At 42.2% G+C, this 21523-nt stretch overlaps 1 protein-coding gene across 2 annotated transcripts in view; it reads right to left on the minus strand.

The window, feature by feature from the left end:
* The window catches only part of MAP3K5 (mitogen-activated protein kinase kinase kinase 5), a 286689-nt gene that overhangs the window by 59423 nt on the left and 205743 nt on the right, over positions 1–21523 (minus strand). For both annotated transcript variants that reach the window (XM_082249712.1, XM_082249711.1), the window contains 3 exons: positions 14142–14269; positions 2944–3080; positions 491–596 (listed from right to left, as the gene is read on the minus strand). In XM_082249712.1, the coding sequence (XP_082105838.1) occupies positions 491–596; positions 2944–3080; positions 14142–14269 (371 nt within the window). The remainder of the gene's footprint in view (positions 1–490; positions 597–2943; positions 3081–14141; positions 14270–21523) is intronic.

The following is a 21523-nucleotide window of genomic DNA, read 5'->3' on the forward strand; positions in this document are numbered from 1 at the left end:
AGTACCTCGACACTGCCCCTATGTGTGCATTACCTAGGTCTACTGATTTGTTTTCATTATACGTAATGAAGTTAATTTACTAAAGGAGTAGAACTTATATTCTTTGTAAAATAATTTTTAACAATCTTCGTAAATGAGGTGAAACTAAATGAAAAATCACTTTCCAACGAAAATTAAAAAACTGGAATTTTGCTCACACATGATTAGAAGTCACCTTAGCTTTACCTCATTCACTATCCTAAGCGAATTTTCACTTTGCACAGTGAATTTAAACTTAGCTTGGTGAATGAGGTGAGGCTATGATTAATTGAATCATCTAATCACATGCTTTAAAAATCCTGCTTTTGAATTTTTGTGTGAATCCAAATTTTTTGCAAAGTTCATTTTTGTTTAGCTATGCCTCATTCACTGAGCTAACAAAAATTCACTTTGAATAATGAACGTGCACACCTCCTTTTAGTAAATCAACCACAATGTCACATAAGCTTACCAGTAAATGTCTCTGTATTTGGGTTAATTCCAGCCAGCCTCTTAGATGTACCAAAGTCAGAGATTTTCAGAACACCACTATAGGTGTTAATTAATACATTATCCCCCTGGAAAAAAAAATGCATTATAATTAGCATTGACGGAAGAGGTAGGTTTCTTGATAATTATATGCAAGCCAAAAACCCATTAAACTGTAAATTCAAGGATATGAGTAACCTACTAAAGTAATATTATATACACTACACCATATAATGAAATTATTGGGGAATTCAGGGACCAAATTCTCTGTGAACAATAACCAAAATGATTGTTACTCATACTTCCCCCTCTCGTTTAGGATGTCGCTCTACTTCCTAAAACTCAGCCTTTCTGCAATTAAACTCATATTCTCCCCCACCCCATGTGCCCCTTACCCCAACCTTTCCATCAAGATCAACAGCACACTTATCAGTCACTTCCCTCATGCCAGGGTGTTAGTCGTAATCCTGAACTCTGACCTCTTCTTCCAGCCCCACATCTAGTTAATGCCCAAATCATGCCACCTTAGCTTTCGTAACATTTTAAATATACACTCCTTCCTAACCACACAAGTTTAGTCACCCGAACGAAAAAAAACATAGCCGATTTCCCATCCACACACTAGAGGTGGATGGGGAAATCCCCCCCCCCCTTTGTATTTTGACAGTGGGACTCCACCTCAATCAGAATACACTAATCAGCACTGTAGCCCACTGGCTGCATGTGCTGAGTGAATGCTGGTTTTCCAGCAGGACTGTATGACAGAAGCTAATGACCTGATCTTAATGGACAGACAGGGCTACACTTGGACCGAAAATTATCCGATTCCTGCTGAACTGGCCGAATTTTGATCCATGTATGGCCAGCTTACCATCCACCTACCACCTAACTGCCAGGCGTCTGCCAGTTTTCTCTATCAATCCTTCCACTGGCTTCTAATCATCCAACTAATACATTTTACAACAACATACAAGTCATTCACAACTCTGCCCTCATCTACATCACTTCAAAGTATCATCATCTCAACTCTGCCCACCAACCTCATCTCAATGTATCAAATTGTCATCTTCACTTCTCCCAATACCTCCTGATCTCTAGATCTATGTCACCACTCCCACGCTCACTTCCAGGTCTACTGCAGAGTCTGTCCACCTTTGGGCGATTCCTGAAAAAAGCATCTCTTTAGAGAAGTCTATTCTGTCTCTACCTAACTACTGAACTTTTATCTTCTCCATCAACTCATGCCCCCATCGTTATTACCATTTGAAAGCCCTTCTCTTTAAATTGTAAGTTCGTACGAGCAGGGCCCTCCTAACCTACTTGTCTTGATTTGTATTTTAACTGAATTGTCTGTCTTTGTTTTGTACAGGACTGCATAAACTGCTGGTGCCATATACATCCTGTATTATAATATTCCACTGTCATTACTGTGAAATAATCAGAAGAGGGAGCTCAAATTCCAAAAGAACCAGTTTACATACATTGTTGCTATAACATCACGAATGGCATAATGAACTGTAATTTAAAAACCGCATGTTGGGGCTAAAAGATTAACCATATTTTATGCAGGGGAAGCCTGTAAAAGGATATCCCCATCATCCTCCAATCAAAACGAAGTCTTTGACTAGAGTTCTTCTGGTATTTCATGGAACAATTCCTTTTTATGCTTGTAAAAAAAGGTTATATGCTTTCCTACATTTAGTTACATATATTCGTTTTTTTTTGTTTTGTTTTTTTTGTGCCTGATGCAAAAAAACAGAATGAGAATTATATCCTACAAGTGTAAAATATTTGCTGGCCAGTTCTAGGTTCTCATTAAGGCTCCGTTCACATCTAGGCGTTTTGGGGCGTTTTTGGGGAGTTTTTCTGCTCTAGGATCAGCTCTCAAAACGCCCAACAAGACAAATCCTATTCATTTCAATGGCCCCTGTTCACATCTGAGCGTTTTGACGCTGTATACAAAACGCCCAACGCTCAAAAAAGTACATGAGCTTCTTTTTGGGCAGATTACAGGCGTTTTCCATTGGTATCTATTCAATCAAAAAATGCCTGCACAAAAAACGCCTGTAAATCGTGGTAAAAATCGCGGTAAAATCGCGGTAAAAAACACGCGAAAACGCTACGCTCAGGTGTGAATGTAGCCTAATAGGTGATAAAACAAATCAATATCTTTGTTTTCATAGTAAACAATGACAAAACCTGCCCATGTGGCTAGAAGTAGTATTTCGTTGCTTTGTTGGCTCCCACATTGTTTCTGGATGCAGGTCAAAGGTGTGGATAAAAACACAGTAGATTATTGCTTTTAGCATTTTGATACAGTATTTTGTTTTTCCTTTGTTACATGAACTGAACTACTGTAACACACACACCTAAAATTGTCAGGACTGTTAACTGACTCTTTCAATCTAAAAAAAAAAAAATGCTTAAAATACTAACCTTTATATCTCGATGAGCAATCTGATTGTCATGAAGATATTTCAAACCTTCAAGAATCTGTTTGGTATAAAAGGCGATTGTTTGTTCATTTTGTTTCAGAGGTCCCCATTTTGATCGCAGAAGAGCAGAAAGGCTTCCTGAAATAAAATAATATATAATAATAAATATATATATATATATACACATGTATATACACACACACAGGCTCCAATAAACAGTTCTGAACAGTTCATCAACTGTAAGCACAACGTATATTAAAGTAGTTCTAAAGGCGAAACATTTTTTACCTTAATGCATTCCCTGCATTAAGGTAGAAAAGATGTCCCTGTATTATTATCACCCTTTCCCCTATACCTATACCTATATCAATACAGCACTGTGCCCGTTTAAGCTGCGCTGCCCTTTGTTCCTCCTCTCACAGGACACAGAGGAAATAGCACGTGCCATTGACTCCTGCTGCTGTCAATCAAATCCTACTAGGAGAGGGCGGGGCTGAGCTGGGCCGTATGGCTTGGGAGCATGCATGTCTGCCCCTATAGCAAGTGGCCTGCTATGGGTAAAGACACAGATAGGGAGGTCCGGACAGCGCTGGTTAGGTCTCCAGAAGAGGAGGTTTGGGGCCGCTCTGTGCAGTGATAGGTAGGTAGAACATGTTTGTTATTTTAGAAAATTCAAGCCTTTACAACCACTTTAAAGTCAGTCCAGGGTTTACAGAATAATTATCAGTTACCCAGGCACAGATTTTTTAAAAAAAATTACCCAATTTCCCCATTTACACATTCGACGCGGATGTGGGGAATCCTCCCTGTATTCTGACAGTGGGAGTCCCGCTATAGCCTGCAACGTTGATTGAGTGGAAATTTTCCAATAAGGTGGTTGTACAAAAGTCGATCAGATGATCAACTTCTGTTCAACCAAAGTGCACCTACATGGATTGAAATTCATCCAGTTCCTGATAAAGTGCAGATGTCAAGATGTGACTTATATTGTATTTGTATGCCTCCCTTTAGGAGAGCATAATTGACAAAATTGTTGTAGGAGGGAATGGGAAGCAGAGTTTGGAGAAATAACAGAAGAAGTTTTGCAAAGAGTACTGGAAGAACAAGTAGTTCTAGTTTCTCTGTCACCTACCCAGAGGTTGACACAACTGTTTATAGTTCACAGAGTGTACTGCACTCCCGTAAAACCTTTTCAATGGCATCATCAGGATAATTCTAACAACCCAAGATGTCTTGATGTACCAGCTGGAAATGTACCATGTTATTTTGTTACTGGAAAGCCATAGTGAATACCATAAATACAGTACAGGCAGTCCCCGAGTTAAACAAGATAGGTTCTATAGGTTTGTTCTTAACCACTTGCCGACCGCCGCACGACTATCTACGTCGGCGGTCAGCCCCTCACAGGCAAACTAACGTAGGGCTACGTTGCTTGCTTGTGAGGGTCTAGGGAGCGAGCGCGCGCCCCCCGGGGCGCGCTCCCGCTCCCGCGTGGTCACGGACCCCCCCGCGCGTGTGACCAGCGGACCCGATGTCCGCCGGTCACTCGGCGATCGTCGGGGGAGAGGGAGAATGTCAGGCAGCTTGTGTAAACAAACTGCCTGTCATTCTCTTCGCTGCAAAGACACTGATAAAACGGATCTGGTATGTAGATCCGTTGATCAGTGTCTTTACAGCTAGAGCCACAGCCAATCACAGTAGAAACCACGCCCCTAGGGACACACACAGCCCCTCCCTTCCAAATAAAGTTAACCCCTTCACTACCAGTGTATTTTTACAGTAACAGTGCATATATATAGCACTGATTACTGTAGAAATGTCACTGGTAACCCCAAAAGTGTCAAAAATGTCAGTCAAGGGTCCGATCTGTCCGCCGCAATGTCGCAGTACCGCAAAAAAAATCGCAGATCGCCGCCATTACGCGTTAAAAAAAAAAACAACAAAAATGACAAAAATCTTTCCCTTTGTTAGTAAACGCGATAACTTTTGCGCAAACCAATCAAAATACGCTTTTTGCGATTTTTTTTACCAAACATAGGTAGCATAAAATAAATTGGCCGAAAATTTTTAAAAATTTTGATTTTTACATTTTTTTTTGGGGGAATTTCATATAAAAAAATGTGAAAAATATTGCTATTTTTGCAAAATTGACGCTCTTTTTTTGTTTATAGCGCGTGATCAAAAAATCGCACAGGTGATCAAATACCACCAAAAGAAAGCTCTGTTTGTGGGAAAAAAAGGACGTCAAATTCGTTTAGGTACAGCGTCGCACGACCGCGCAATTGTGCGTTAAATTCACGCAGTGCCGAATCGCAAAATACCCCCTGGTCGGAATGGGGGTAAAATCTTCCGGGGCTTAAGTGGTTAAGTTGAATTTGTATGCCGGTTGGGACAGATACAATATTTAAGGGTAACTCCAGTCAAAAAAATCATTTTTACGTTTTTCAGATAGCATAAGGTAGGGTTACACCACTGTAAGGTTTGTTTTGCTGTTTGTGCCTTTGTTCAGAAGATTTCACCTACTTTCTGTACCTGTGACAATTGGAATTTGAAAATTTGGGCTTTTGTGGAAACAAGGATTGGTGGAGACACCTTTTTCCCTTGATAACTCTTACTGGAGTGAATTCCCCTTCCTAGGGGTAGATTCCTCTCACTTCCTTTGTCTCCCTCTGTTTGTAAGAATGAGTCATGTGTAAGTTGGATGTATGTAACTCGGGGACTGCCTGCATATCATTTTTTGTTTACTTTATAAAACTTGTGCATCCCATAGTAAAAATTTGGGACTTGCCTAGCGTTGACTGTCATACGGGAGCCTTTAGGTTTACTGTAATCTTTTATTACATCTGCAATACCCTCTTTTCCCAGATGAGACATGTGAGAGCAACTCATCTTCAAGAATGTATCAATGCATAACAGATATGTTAACCACTTGCCGACCGCCGCACGACTATCTACGGCGGCGGTCAGCCCCTCACAGGCAAAGTGACGTAGGTCTACGTCGCTCGCCTGTGAGGGTTTAGGGAGCGAGCGCGCCGCCGGAGGCGCGCTCCCGCTCCCGCGTGGTCACGGACCCCCCCGCGCGTGTGACCGGCGGACCCGATCGCCGCCGGCCACTCTGCGATCGGCGGGGGAGAGGGAGAAAGTCAGGCAGCTTGTGTAAACAAGCTGCCTGTCATTCTCCTCTCTGTATGAGAGCTGATCACATGGATCTACTATGTAGATCCATTGATCACTCTGCATACAGTTGAAGCCACAGCCAATCACAGTTAGAATCACGCCCCTAGGGACACACACAGCCCCTCCCTCTCAAATAAAGTTAACCCCTTCACTACCAGTGTATTTTTACAGTAACAGTGCATATATATAGCACTGATTACTGTAGAAATGTCACTGGTAACCCCAAAAGTGTCAAAAATGTCAGTCAAGGGTCCGATCTTTCCGCCGCAATGTCGCAGTACCGCAAAAAAAAACGCAGATCGCCGCCATTACGCGTTAAAAAAAAAAACAACAAAAATGACAAAAATCTTTCCCTTTGTTAGTAAACGCAATAACTTTTGCGCAAACCAATCGAAATACGCTTTTTGCGATTTTTTTTACCAAACATAGGTAGCATAAAACAAATTGGCCGAAAATATTAAAAAATTTTGATTTTTACATTTTTTTTTGGGGGAATTTCATATAAAAAAAAGGGAAAAATATTGCTATTTTTGCAAAATTTACGCTCTTTTTTTGTTTATAGCGCGTGATCAAAAAATCGCACAGGTGATCAAATACCGCCAAAAGAAAGCTCTGTTTGTGGGAAAAAAAGGACGCCAAATTCGTTTAGGTACAGCGTCGCACGACCGCGCAATTGTCCGTTAAAGTCACGCAGTGCCGAATCGCAAAATACCCTCTGGTCGTTTAGCAGCCAAATCCTCCGGGGCTTAAGTGGTTAACTGAACTGAGAAGCAGCAAGCAAAACTGATACAGCATTATGCTTATCCTATTTGTAACATGAATACATGTGGGGTAATTTACTAAAGGCAAATACGGGGAGATTTACTAAAACTGGACAATGCAAAATCTGGTGCAGCTTTGCATAGAAACCAATCAGCTTCCAGGTTTTATTGTCAAAGCTTAACTGAACAAGCTGAACTTAGAAGTGGATTGGCTACCATGCACAGCTGCACCAGATTTTGCACTCCAGTTTTAGTACATCTCCCCCACAGTGTTCATTTTGCAAGGGAAGTTGCACTTTACAAGGGAATTTTCCCTGGAGCATGGTGAATGTAGTGAAGTTTCACTTTGCAATGGATATCACATGCAAGAAAAAAAAACACACATGCATATGATTGGATAATGGAATTCAGCAGAGCTTCACGTCTGCCGACTATGCTAGTGAAGGCTGTTTTCTCCTAAACCTGAAGAGATTATGTACATGGTAAGTGCTTATTTTGAAGTTTATGTGTACGAGGCCTAGCTTATAGTATTTAAGATGCTACTGGAAAATAAAAGTCAGCAAAAAATTTGCTTTCTTTTTAGACTTTTGGCCTTTGAGCAGGAAATTGCCCAAAGTCAGCTCTCAGAAGGTTTTCACACAGCTCTGTGTCTGTAAACTGCGGATAACTACAAATGGTGATGAGCATAGTGAATTTTTCCCCTTAGGTTTGGTTCACATTTTAGTGTTCCAGAATGCATACAATTTTTTGATTAATTTTGCATTAGAATGCAAACAAACCACATGCATAGCAATCTTTTGTGCTTTTTTCATGTAGTTTAATTTATCTTTAGAGCAGACGTATTGTTAAACTTTGCAGCAAAAATTCAGTTTGCATGACCTTTTAAATACACACTGGATGAAAATGAAAAGATTCAAACAGTGCCATTGCCTATAGTGGCATAGATTTCGTCTAGCAGTGTATGTGTAGTTTCATGTGTATTTACTGCACAAATGTGCCTCATTTGTTTAACTAAGAAGTAACCTCCTATGCATCTCTATGCTCCGTTCTAGGGACAAAAATCTCTTATTATTCAGGCTAAATCTCTAAGAAGGAGCGTTTATTTTTAACCGCTTCCCACCCGCCCGCAGCAGTTACACTGCAGCAGGGCGGCCCTCCTGCGAGAACCTCCCGTACCCACCCGTCAGCGGGGACTCTGATGCACATGGCAGGCGGCTCCGTCTGCCGCCTGGCACCCGCGATCGTTCCCCGCTGAGAGAGAAGAACACAGCTGACCGTTCTTCTCTCTGGAATAATCACAGAGCTCCTGTGATCCTTCTATCGGGTCCGCCGGTCACACGCGCGGGGGGGTCCGTGACCACGCGGGAGCGGGAGCGCGCCTCCGGGGGCGCGCGCTCGCTCCCTAGACCCTCACAAGCAAGCGACGTAGCCCTACGTCACTTTGCCTGTGCGGGGCTGACCGCCGACGTAGATAGTCGTGCGGCGGTCGGCAAGTGGTTAAGTAGCATCAGCTATTCAGCTTCACTGTAAATTTTAAATCTAGATAAAAAGACATGGGGTATAAAGCACAGCAAACACTTTAAGTTTACCTTCAGGGAAATTTCAAAACTACCTTCGCAGTAGGACACCGTTCCACATTGCAAGGGTTAAAAATTTGTTTAACCGCTTAAGGACCGCCCCACGTACATTTACTGTGGCAGGGTGGCCCTTAAGGGCAAAATCACTTACCTATACGTCATTTCTTTCAAGGGCTCTGGGGAGCCCAGTTCCCTCTGTGATTGGACACCCCGGGATCATTCGGAGAGAGGCAGAATGGCGGTCTGCCTATGTAAACAAGGCAGATCGCCATTCTGCTAGTAAGAAAGACAGAGACCTTGTGTTCCTGCTAAGCAGGAACACAAAGTCTTTCTTCAGTTAAGCCATCCCCCACACAGTTAGAAAGCACTCCCAGAGAACACAGTGAACCTTTTGATTGCCTCTGATGTTAACCCCTTCCCTGCCAGTGTAATTTGTACAGTGACAGTGCATTTTTGTTAGCACTGATCACTGTATTGGTGTCATTGGTCCCCAAAAAGTGTCACTTGGTGTCAGATTTTTCCACCGCAGTCCCACTAAAAATTGCTGATCGCCCCCATTACTAGTAAAAAATATTAAAAAAATAACATAATTAAAAAAAAAACATAAAAAGCTCCCTAAATCTATCCCATATTTTGTGGATGATATAAACCAATCAATACAAGCTTATTGGGATTTTTCTTTACCAAAAACATGTAGTAGAATACATATTGGCCTAAATTGATGAAGAAAGTACATTTTTTTTTCTGCCTTTTGATAAAACCTTTTAATAGTAGCTCCCCCCTGTACCTCCAAACTGCTTACCTGAGCCCCATCTTTGTCCATCGCTATGCACGTTTGCAGCAGCTCTTCTCCCCTCTTCCCTGTCTTACCTGCTTGGCTGAGAGCAGTGGAGGCCATTGGCTCTTGCTACTGTCAGTCAAAACATGTGAGTGAGGGACGGGGCTGAGCGTGTGCCTTAATAGGTTTCCCATGGGTGTACTTGGCATGGGGAGGAGTCAGAAGCGCTGGCGGGGTACCCGTGAAAAAGAGGATCGGGGCTGTACAGTGCAAAACCATTGCACAGAGCAGGTTAGTATAACATGTTTATTATTTTAATAAAAAAAAAAAAAATTATATAATAAAGCGTTATAATTCCTTCAATTTAACAAAGTTATATATAACAACTAGCTTTTACTTTGGCAGTATAGACTTTCAAAATGTTAATTTGTTTTCAGTGTCATCTACAGTATAGACAAAAAGATGTCTATAGATTCAAGTAAATGCAGAAGCTGCTTTCAACTAACTACACCTCTATAGTCAGGAGCAAAGTTTACATTGATAAAGGTGATTTCTTTTTTGTGCATTTGCCCAGTCACAGTTTCTTCATTTAGTAAGTTCTTTGGCTTCCCTGCCCCAGTCAGTGGAAAGTTGGAGAGGCTAGAGAAATGAGAAATGCTAAAAGCGGTCATTTTCACTAGTCTAAAAGTGATGAGGGCTGAAGTGTGTGGTAGCAATCACCATAATGAGTGAGAGAAAATGTTTTGGTTGAAGAGCAGAACACATACAGTACCAGAGTGTAAGATGAGACACAGGCAGGTAGTCATGCAGTGGTTTGTGGTTACTGAATTGCAGCTGTTATTATTAGACAGGCCCCTGTTTGTGTGTCTGGAGATATATATATATATATATAAATATATAAGGAGGACTGGGAGAAAAGCAAACACAAAACTTTGCTGTAAATAGAACGTGTAAAATGGCCAAACTTTTTAGAATGAAAGTATGTAAGATCTTATCATTAGCGTTATTGATTTGTCCTGGAAAAAGAAAAATCTACACTAAATGGCACCAGATAATAGGAAATTATTATATACAGGATTTATATATTGGCAACAATTTGTGCAGAGCATTACAATATAAAGGAAGACAATACAGTGACGATACAATTTAATGCAAGAGGGTTAAGCCTAGTACACACGTGCCGAATGTTGGTTTTTATTGAAGTGTCCGACATTCGGCCTGTGGGTATGGTAGCCAGTCCGTGGGGAAAAAGAAAAAGCAGCCGACCGACTCCCGATCGGCATTCTCAGCCAATGGCTGAGAGCACTGATTGAAGTATTCTGGCGGGGACACAAAAGCACAGCAGGGGAGATCACCGTACTAACTTCGGTTTGTTAGTACAGCAGCTCTGACCGGAGTTGTGATTATTTTTTTGTTAAACCCGCGGGGTTGAATGAAAAAAAGCTAGTGGTATGCACTAGGCTTTAGGAGGGCCCTGCTCCTGTGAGCTTACCGTCTAACAGAGAGGGGCTGGTGGAACAAAAGTTTATAACTGTGAGGCATGAACTGATGGGAGAAATAAACGATACAGTTGTTAGCTGAAGGCAGGATAGGCTTCCCTGAAGAGATGGGTCTCTAGGGATCGCTTAAAAGTGGACAGAGTAGGAGATAGCTGGACAGATTGGGGTAGTGAAATTATGTTTTCAGGTATTGTGTAAGTTCATTGTTATACCTAAACATAGAAAAATCGACATGTAAAAAGATAATTTGCCCGATGGAAAATGAGCAAAAATTTACAGCTGTATAGACCAAAATTTCTTGTTTCTGTTGACCACCACTATGTTGACCATTATCTAATGTCTTTAGGTAGACTTTATTCACTAGCTTACCAAACTAATCAATTCTGTTTATATCCAATTAAGTAGACTGTCACACTATAAGGACTCTCATCTAACAGATCAAAGCTTTGCAAAATCTTCCTGGTGTCACAAAAGGGCAGGTCTCCACAAGTTGCCACAAAAGGGCAAGTCTCTCTCTGAAAAGTTTAAAACTACTCTTGCAGCTGGACACTGCAGGAGTTAAGCCTTGTACACACAATCAGAAAATCGGATGAAAAATACAGCTTTCGAATAGATTGTACGATAATTACATAGTTATATAGTCGATAAAGTTGAAAAAGAACACCAGTCCATCCAGTTTAACCTGTGGTGTGTGAGTGTGCTTGTGTTTATGTCAATAGTACGTTGTATATCCCTGTATGTTGTGTTTGTTAAGGTGTCCATCCTTAGTACACAGCTCTTCATTTTCGATATGAGACTTAGGCTTTAGCCTAAGTTCTCACTTATACACTGCGATTTGACTGAGGTTTTTAGTGTGATTTCAAGGATAATGTCCAGTGCAACTTCATGTGGGTTCAGGTGCAATTTCTATGTGATTTGGATACAGCTGTGATTCTTTCTATCTTTCTTTCTCTTTGGAAATCAGCTCAGAAAGACACTATAGCCTGCTAGAGATTGCACTGGAATTGCTTAGTCTTTTGAACACCTATGCATTTTCTGTTCAGTTTCCATTAGACTCTATGAAGATGAAAATTGTATCGCATCGCACCAAACAGGCACAGGACCCTTTTTTAAAAAGTATTGCATTTGGACTGCATATATGTGAATGACCATCATGGAAAGTCATGTTTATTCACTTGTCATGTGATTTTCATGTGTTGTGGAACACATACAAAATCGCATCAGTTTAAACCAGGGCTTAGGAGGTTGTTCACTCTAGGGTAAAAAAAATAAAAATAAATTAAAAGTCAGCAGCTACAAATCCTGTAGCTGCTGACTTTTAATAAAAAAGACACTTACCTGTCCAGGGATCCAGGGCCGTCCTCACCCAGACTAGTTCTTTACTAGCCTTTGAGTTCCTAGCGCTGGTATTTTAACTGTGGGCAGCCTGCTGTGCTGTTTGCGGCATCACAGCCTGCTGCCCACTGCGCATGCACAAGCCACGCTGCACTTGGTGAATGGTTCTGCAGTCTTGTGGGACCTGTGTGGCATGTCTCAGAAGACTACGGGGAAGGAGAGGGAGAGGAGAACACAATCCAAGTGGAAGTAGGAATGGGTACCTGTCAAAACAAGCATGTCAAATGTGGCCGGGGGGTAGGTTTTTAGCGTGGAGCTTCTCCTTTTGGGTGAGGTTCCGCTTTAAATTGTCAATTTGTTTTGTAGGGTATTATTACAAACAGTTTTAGTTACCTTGCCCCTCACTTCCGCAAGGTTTATCCTCTGTGCAACTGGTCCTCCCCAAGCTGCTTGTCTTCGGCACGCCATCTGTCAGTTGCACTATGAAGTCACCATGTAAAATGCAGGACTAACAGTCCTGACATCGTAAGTGGGGACATGGGGGGTGGGGGGGGGCCGGTAGCTCTGGACCGAGCACCATCTGCCAGGGGTGTGAGGAATTGGGTAAGTATAATTGCTTTTTAATAGTACCTTACTCTAAAGCTTAGTACACAATGTGAGTTTTTTTCTGTTCAACTCAGCAGTTGAAAAAAAAATGTCAGCTCTGCTTTGAGCCGCTGTACTAATGATCTGACGGTAGTACAGCGGTCTCCCATGCTGAGCTGTTGTGTTCTGACAGGGGGATGGCCCCTTCCGCCAGTACACTCCAATCAGCACTCTCAGCCATTGGCTGAGAGTGCTTATCAGGAGCCGGCCAGCTGCTGGTTTTCTAGCATACACGTCCGACAGAAACCGGCCAAACAGCCGACATTCGGCCTGTGTGTACGGGGTTTAACCACTTCAGCTCCGGAAGGTTTTACCCCCTTCCAGACCAGGCCATTTTTTGCGATACTGCACTACATTGTTTTAAATTGAGCTTTCTTTTAGTGGTATTTGATCACCTCTGCAGTTTTTTTTTTTGTGCTATGAACAAAAAAAGAGCATCAATTTTGAAAAAAAAAAAAAAAAAACCAATATAAAACCTATCCAATAAAAAAATGTAAAAAAATCTAATTTTACAACTACTTTAACCACTTGAGCTCCAGAAGGTTTTACTCCCTTCATGACCAGGGCATTTTTTGCTATTCAGTACTGCGCTATTTTAACAGGCAATTGCGCGGTCATGTAACACTGTATGTAGTTGAAATTTTTATAATGTTTTTCATAGAACATTCTTTTGGCGGTAGTTGATCACCACTGAGTTTTGCTTTGCTTTTTATTATATAGAATAAAAAAGACCAACCCCCCCCCCCCCAATATTTTCTACTTTCTGTTATAAAACAAATCCAATAAAAAAAATATATTTTTTTATAAATTCAGGCCAAAATGTATTCTGCTATGTCTTTAGTAAAAAAAAAAACAAACGCAGTAATTGTATATTAATTGGTTTGTGCGAAAGGAATAGTGTCTACAAACTAAGGTATATATACTGGAATTTCTGTAGCTATAGATACTACACTGTAATGGCGTTGATCAGCAACATATAGTGCGACTGTGATAAGGTGGCGGGCAATCTAGAGCTAAAAGACACTATCTTACTAACACGGACATCGCTAGTGACATTAATACAGTGATCAGTGATAATACTGTACACTGACACTATACTAATAACAATGGCAGGGCAGAGGTTAACATCTAGGGGCAATCAAGGGGTTAACTGTATACCTAACAATGTGTGTAATAAGTGCTGATTTTACTTTTCTATCTCACAGTTTTTCTCCCTGTTTTGCAGGGATAAGAAACAGCCAGATTGCTGTTCACAGTACAAAGACTTCTGTGTTTTGGCTGAAATTAGCTGCCGAACTTGTGCTGTGATTGGTTGGCATGGTGTAGGGTATTTAATTATATACACAGATGTATTATTTTTCCATTCTAAATGTAATGGATTGTTTTACAAGGTAAAGGTTCACGTGTACTTTAAATCAAACACTTACCTCCTGGCACCTGTTCCATAAATATCTTAATAAAGCCGCTTTCACTGAATGAGCCCAAATATTGGACAATGTTTTTGTGTTTCAGGTGCCTGTGTAGTGCAATCTCTTCATGAAGTGGTTGAGAGTACCTAGAAGTAAGGAAACATATTTAGTATTTTTCTTTATTTAAAGGAACACCTTATGACTTGCAATAAGAGCAACACACTCTAGACACAATAATAAAGAAGGAAAATGTCAACAACATACTTACTGCTAGGTAAAATGCACAATAAAAGCCCTACAGGGGAACTTTATAAAGTAATACACAACATCTGGAGTTAAATACCAAAGGTTCAAAACATGCTGCAAAATAACTGCTGCAATTATGTTACTTATTCCCTATGTTGCTACACAAAGATTACAACAAAAACCATTATAGCTGATTGCCAATAAAGACAAATCTGTTTCTGTTCTACTGAAAAGCCTCAACCTCTTCTCAGAGCCAAACTGTAAAACAACTGAAAGGAAAACATTACTCGCTAGTCTCCGTTGGAGACTAATATACAGCCTAAGTACATATGCTTGTCTTTTACTTCTGCCAGTATTTACAACATGGATCTGAATAACTCTGGCAATTACATGAGTCACTTTATCATAAAAGTACCAGTGTGGAGCAAAATCAACAGGTATTCCAAACAGAAATCCACTGTTAACTTTGCATTAATGATCCATTTTTAATATATGAAAAGTGTATACCAGGGGTCTCCAATTTTTTTATACAAAGGGCCAGTTTATTGTCCTTCATACTTCAGGGGGGCCGGACTGTGGCCATCGGGAGCAGAAATTTTCCTGGCATCAGTGGGAGTAAACATTAACATATTTGGTATTCGGGGGAAGATTAGTACCCTATTGTTGGTATCATTGGGAGGAATAGTGCCTCATTGTTCGTGTCAGTGGGAGAAATGGTGCCCCTATGTGGATGTCAATTGGCAGAATAGTGTCTCAGATCATTGGGAGCAGGCACGTGTGGGGGGCGAAGGGTGCATGAGCACCTGCATCTTTGCCCCTTGATACTCAAAGTGCCCTTTTACAAAATTTGCTCTCTTTTTTTGTAACTAATTTAAAGCCCTGCCCTTAGTACTGGTCTGGGAGTCTCCCGCATGCGGGCTGCGCTGCAGATATCCTGGTTCCGGACTGTCAGCTCAGCTGTCAGAACGGAGCCGATACTTCCTGTATAGTTCAGGCTCGGCTCCGTCCTCCTGTCACAGGCGGAGTGATATCAAATGCACTCGGCCTATGAGAGGAGGGAAGGCCTCCAGCGCCGCTCCTTACATTTTCCGCCAGTATTATCACCAGCAGTACTAGCCAGCAGTAACCCCCAGCAGTACCAGCCAGTGCAGTACCAGCCAGCAGTACCAACCAGCAGTAACCACCAGCAGTAACCAACAGCAGTACCCGCCAGCAGGACCAGCCAGCAGCCCCAGCCAGCAGCACCCACCAGCAGTAAGTCACATGTGCTGGGGGTGCAATTAGCCCCTAGCACATAATTGTAAATATCCCAGCATGTGTAGTGTTTCTGACTCCTACCACCATGAATACTTCAAATCACTAAGGTGGTCATGGTGGTTAGCGTGTTCCTTTAATATATCTCAGAAGAAGTAAACCTCTGTATACTGATTGCATTTCATTTGATCATCCTCTAGTTGTGTTAAATTGGTGGCGGGCACAGAGTGCCACCTCACCAGGTTGGGATCTGTTCAGGCAGGTTCTGTTACTTTTTCAAAGCTGCATCACAGTATTTTTCTGCCCTATCAATACAGAATCATCCGTATCGATGCACATATCAGGAAGGAATGCGTCACAATACAATTCTGCATTGATATTTTGAGCACAGCCCTATTTAAAGCCCTGTTTCATGTGCCCCTTTTATACTTTGAGCATCTGCCCCTCCAAAGGTCTCTGCATGGCCCTGAGTGGGAGGAAAAGTGTCTCAAGGAAAAGCAAACAAAGGGCCATATTCGGCCCCCCCGCCGCAGTTTGGAGGCCACTGGTGTATACAGTCATGTTTTTCTCTGTGAGCAAACATACGGTATAAACATGGTTTCCCTCTCACTTCCATTTTTTGGAACTAGCAGTGCACATTAGTTGCGGTTATGTACACTGTTCTAGGCCCACTACAGATCCCAATGTTTATAGTCCAAGAGCAAGCAAGAGTGGATGGCTACATTCCTACATACAGTGGGATCATGAAGAACAACCACAGCCACCCACTAAGAGGAAATCTGATCACAGCAGGAAAAAAAAAAAAAAAAGGAATTTGGAGATTTGCAGCAGGCTTAGAGCAATAGAAGGTCATTTTATTAGTTAAAAATACATACTTAAGTTGATTTTTTTTTAAATCAGAAAAGTGCCACTTTTTTTTGCTAATCTGTGAGTGCATTGGAGGGGCAGGAACCGGTCAGTATTAATCTTGTGCTGTGAGACGACACTGATTGACTGCTATCTAAAGAGCATCTTCAGTAAAAAATACAATTTTTAATTTTAACAATTGATTGATCTGTTTTTTTTTTTTTCCATGCTAATCTCCATATCCAAAATGAAGAGTTTACTATTAAGTTAGGAAAATTCTCATACGACAGAATAAAAATTCGGAAGTGATGTAATGTGTTGTATTGTATTTGTATTGTATTTTCAGGCAAAAACTGTACTGATTAAATGAAAATCGTATGAAAATTGAAATGTTTGTGTAGCACCCTCCTAGGTAGGTGCTAGAGAGTGAGTATAGTTTTTGGCTCTGTCTGCCTATCAGAGGAGCAGCAGGTAAATTCTATATTCTCTCTGCTTAACCACTTAAGCCCCGGAAGATTTTACCCCCTTCCTGACCAGGGGGTATTTTGCGATTCCACACTGTGTGACTTTAACGGACAATTGTGCGGTCGTGTGATGCTGTACCTAAACGAATTTGACGTCCTTTTTTTCCCACAAATAGAGCTTTCTTTTGGTGGTATTTGATCACCTGTGCGATTTTTTGATCACGCGCTATAAACAAAAAAAGAGCGTCAATTTTGCAAAAATAACAATATTTTTCACATTTTTTTATATGAAATTCCCCCCCAAAAAAAAGTAAAAATCAAAATTTTTTAAAATTTTCGGCCAATTTGTTTTATGCTACATATGTTTGGTAAAAAAAATCGCAAAAAGCGTATTTTGATTGGTTTGCGCAAAAGTTATCGCGTTTACTAACAAAGGGAAAGATTTTTGTCATTTTTGTTGTTTCTTTTTTTAACGCGTAATGGCGGCGATCTGCGATTTTTTTTGCGGTACTGCGACATTGCGGCGGACAGATCGGACCCTTGACTGACATTTGTGACACTTTTGGGGTTACCAGTGACATTTCTACAGTAATCAGTGCTATACATATGCACTGTTACTGTAAAAATACACTGGTTGTGAAGGGGTTAACTTTATTTGGGAGGGAGGGGCTGTGTGTATCCCTAGGGGCGTGCTTTCTACTGTGATTGGCTGTGGCTTGAGCTGTAAGGACACTGATCAACGGATCTACATACTAGATCCGTTTGATCAGTGTCTTTACAGCGAGGAGAATGACAGGTGGCTTGTTTACACAAGCTGCCTGACATTCTCCCTCTCCCCCGCCGATCGACCGGCGGACATCGGGTCCGCTGGTCACACGCGCGGGGGGGTCCGTGACCACGCGGGAGCGGGAGCGCGCCTCCGGGGGCGCGTGCTCGCTCCCTAGACCCTCACAAGCTAGTGACGTAGCCCTACGTCACTTTGCCTGTGAGGGGCTGACTGCCGACGTAGATCGGCGTTAGGCAGTTGGCAAGTGGTTAACAGGGAGCAAGATCTGTGAGTTAGGTCTGTTCAATGTACTCAGTGTGTGATTCATGTGGTCTGTGGGAGTGTCCCCACTGATCCAATGGGGAGACACATTTGATAGTGGAGGAAACCTGGCCAATGAGTACACAGGCTTTTATACAGTCCCAGGGATTGGCACAGACTGCTGTCCTCGGTGCATTGTGGGGTGTAGTATAAAAAGCCAGGGGTACATGTGCTCAAGGTCTTTGGCTGGTGAGCAGAGTCCCGTAAGGAGGGTGGCGGCTGCCTCCTCTTTTGCAGTGGTTGGAGTATGGTCACAGGCAGTCGGCCTGGTGAGCCAGAAGTGTGGAGCTGAACCCAGAGGTGCAGGAGAGATGACTGAAGGAGTTGAGGCACTGGAAAACCTGGAAAGCAGTATCGTGAGTACAGAGGATGGCTGCATTTGTTTATTTTTTTAGGCTTTCTTCTATTTTTAACTGATCCATTTTGAACTGGCCAGTAAGCCTGCTGCTTTTCAAAAGAACAAGCTTTCTTACTGTTACAGGGAGGAGAAAAAATATTAAACGCAGGCAGGTGTGCTTACAATGATCAGCTTTTATGTAAAAGCTTTATCCCAAAAGGAAAAAAAACATTTGCTGTGACTAATTAAGTGTTATCTGGTGTTTGGCTTCAATTTGTTAGTGCATTTAAAGCGGAGTTCCGCCTCCCCCTCCAAAAATTAAAATTAAAAGTCAGCAGCTACACATACTGTAGCTGCTGACTTTTAATATTAGGACACTTACCTGTCCTGGAGTCCAGTGATGTTGGCACCGGTTGTCGGGTGCTGCCGCCGCCATTGCTGGTAAGGGCTTCACGAGCGGGTCCCTACTGCGCATGCCCGAAGCGCGCTGCGCATTCCTACTTGCTCGGCGTCGGAGGAGGGGGTCGAGCTTCCGAGGGACGGCGCCGTATCCCGGAAGTGGGGAAGGGTACCTGTCAAAAACAGGTACCCGTTCCCCCCTACCCCCCTGAAAGGTGCCAAATGTGGCACCGGAGGGGGGGGGGAGGAAACAAAAGGGCGTAAGTTCCACTTTTGGGTGGAACTCCGCTTTAAATCTTCTAGTACATCTAACACTACCCTCCCCATGGACTGAAAATTCTGCTGTCCAAAAGGTGCCCCCTCTGCTCATTCATCCAGAGTGGGGGCACTCTAATACAGGAGGTGTGGTAATGGCCAGATCAGCAGGTGAAAACAGAGGGAAAAAGCCTCATTCACACCAGAAACTTCACATAAAAGTGCGCTTGACATGCATTTTGTGCTGCGTTTGGCACTGTGTTTGCAGTGCATTTTCTATACGTTTTTTAGGCTTGGCTATCTTGGCTTAAAGGGGGGCATTGTGGTGCGTTTGAAGCGTGTTTGTAGTGTGTTCCCTGCATTTGCAGTGCAGAAAAATGCAGCATTCTCTACTTTTTTTTTTCGCTGAGCTGAATTGCGCTGCAATGATGTGAACTATGCCCATAGGATTACCTTGATTATAGGCTGTCTATGCAGTTGGGAGTGCAGTTCAAAATGCATCCAACTGCTTTGGTGTGAAAGATCCCTAAATAAAGAAAATGAATGCAGCCACCACATTTAATTATTTGTAAGCTGCAATATATTACATTTTTTTAGTTTTGGGTTTAATACTGCTTTAACAAGATCAGCACAATACAGTACCGCAATGTTCACCACTAAAAACTGTCAACATGAACTGGCAATAACCTGTATTGCCTCTTTAGATGATTTTAGTGAACACAAATACAATATTCCTCTTTATAATTCTACTAATTTAATATACTCTGTTCTGGCTTGTGCTGGCATTATACACACCAGACACAATAGAGATTTTCTGCCAGTAAAAAATGTACATAGGAATACATCATGCTACAAAAGAGAACTCATTCCCCCACATACTTTACAATACAGATTTCCAGACATATTCAAACCCAATATGAATTCTTGCTGGCGTACTTCTAAACTGGCACACTTTGTACTTTTTGCTTGTTTTTTTTTCCCTCCCCCATGCTGTGAGCAACTAGATGAGCCTAAGGGGGAATTCTAAAGTACATTAGACAAAAAATAAATAAATAAAAAGAATATGAATGCTCTCACTGTGTCACAGGGCACTTTAAAGTCATGACTTGCATTCCACAGAATATATTAGACAGCTTTTTCCCTCTCATTCTACTGTAGCACTGCCCCCCGTAAGGACAGCCAGATTTCACACTTTCGGTTCCCCCTTGGTTACCAGCATGCAAAGATGACGGTTTCTAATCCTTACATTCTCCTTCCTTGGCTCACTCCAATAATCAGTCCTGGCGTTGGTTGTTTTGGGTTTATTATAAATAGGGATAGGAGAAGGGAATAGTGGGATACTCCAAATTAACTATGCACAAGTGGTTGAGGACTCCTATCTTCAGGTACAGCCAGGCTGTTTCACCCTGCCACTATGGGTGAATTTGGGAATTTAGTCTCTCTTCCTAACCCCACTTGGTGGGATAGCAATTATCTTCAGGGCACTCTCATTAGCATCCTCTTTCTCTTCACTGCTGACACCCGTTCACTGACTATCCTATACGTGGGGTGCCCCCCCTCAGGTCAGGCCCCTTGACACGAGTCCATGTACTTACAATACTGTGGTCCCACCCTGGGTCTCCAGTGTCTCCCCCTCAGTCAGCTCACCTGGACCTCTGGGTTCAGCTCCTCTCAGTCAGCCCTACTGACCCTCAGGATGACCTCCTGCAACCACATGCCACTGCTACAGAGGAGGAGGAAGCCGCCCCCCTCCCTCCGGGGACTCTGCCCCCCTCCCTCCGGGGACTCAAGCCAAAGACCTTGCAGCACATGTGCTCCTGGCTTTTATACAGTATCTCAGAATGCACTGAGGCGACCTGCAATTGCCAATCACCAGGACTGTATCAAAGCCTATGCATTCATTTGTCAGGTTTCCTCCCACTGTCCAACATGCCTCCCTATTGAACCAGTGTGAAACACTCTCTATACACAATGAATCGCATACTGAGCACAATGAGCAGACCTCACTAACAGATTCTGCTCTCTGGTAATCAAAGAGCAATATAGATTTGCCTGCAGCCCTTCCGGTAAGCCGACAGAGCCAAAAACTGTACTCTCTCACTAGCACCTACCTAGGAGGGTGCTACAATATCTATCATCAGTATACCATTTAAAAAAAATGTTTTCAGTATACATGCAATCATATAGAAATATAGAAAAATATTAACACAAATAGATGGTTATTACTGTTTCAATTATAGGTAAACAGATCAAACCTAACTAGTCTTATTACAGTACATTTAGTGAAGCAATGTAAATGCCACTGCTGACATCTCCTTCTGAAAATAATATTCCTTGGACTGTCATGCTGATCAAGTGAGTTTAGTACTTTCTATTTATGCAGACTAGGCTGGCTATAGATGGAGAGATTTTCTTTCCTGCAACCACACAACCACAGAATCCCCTATCAACATAGACAGTATAATTAGGAGAATCCCTCCCGCTGAGCATTTGTGGTCTCTCTCTCCCCCCC

This window comes from Pelophylax lessonae (genome assembly GCF_965119305.1).
Source record: "Pelophylax lessonae genome assembly, chromosome: 3".
NCBI classification, from domain to species: Eukaryota; Metazoa; Chordata; class Amphibia; order Anura; family Ranidae; genus Pelophylax; species Pelophylax lessonae.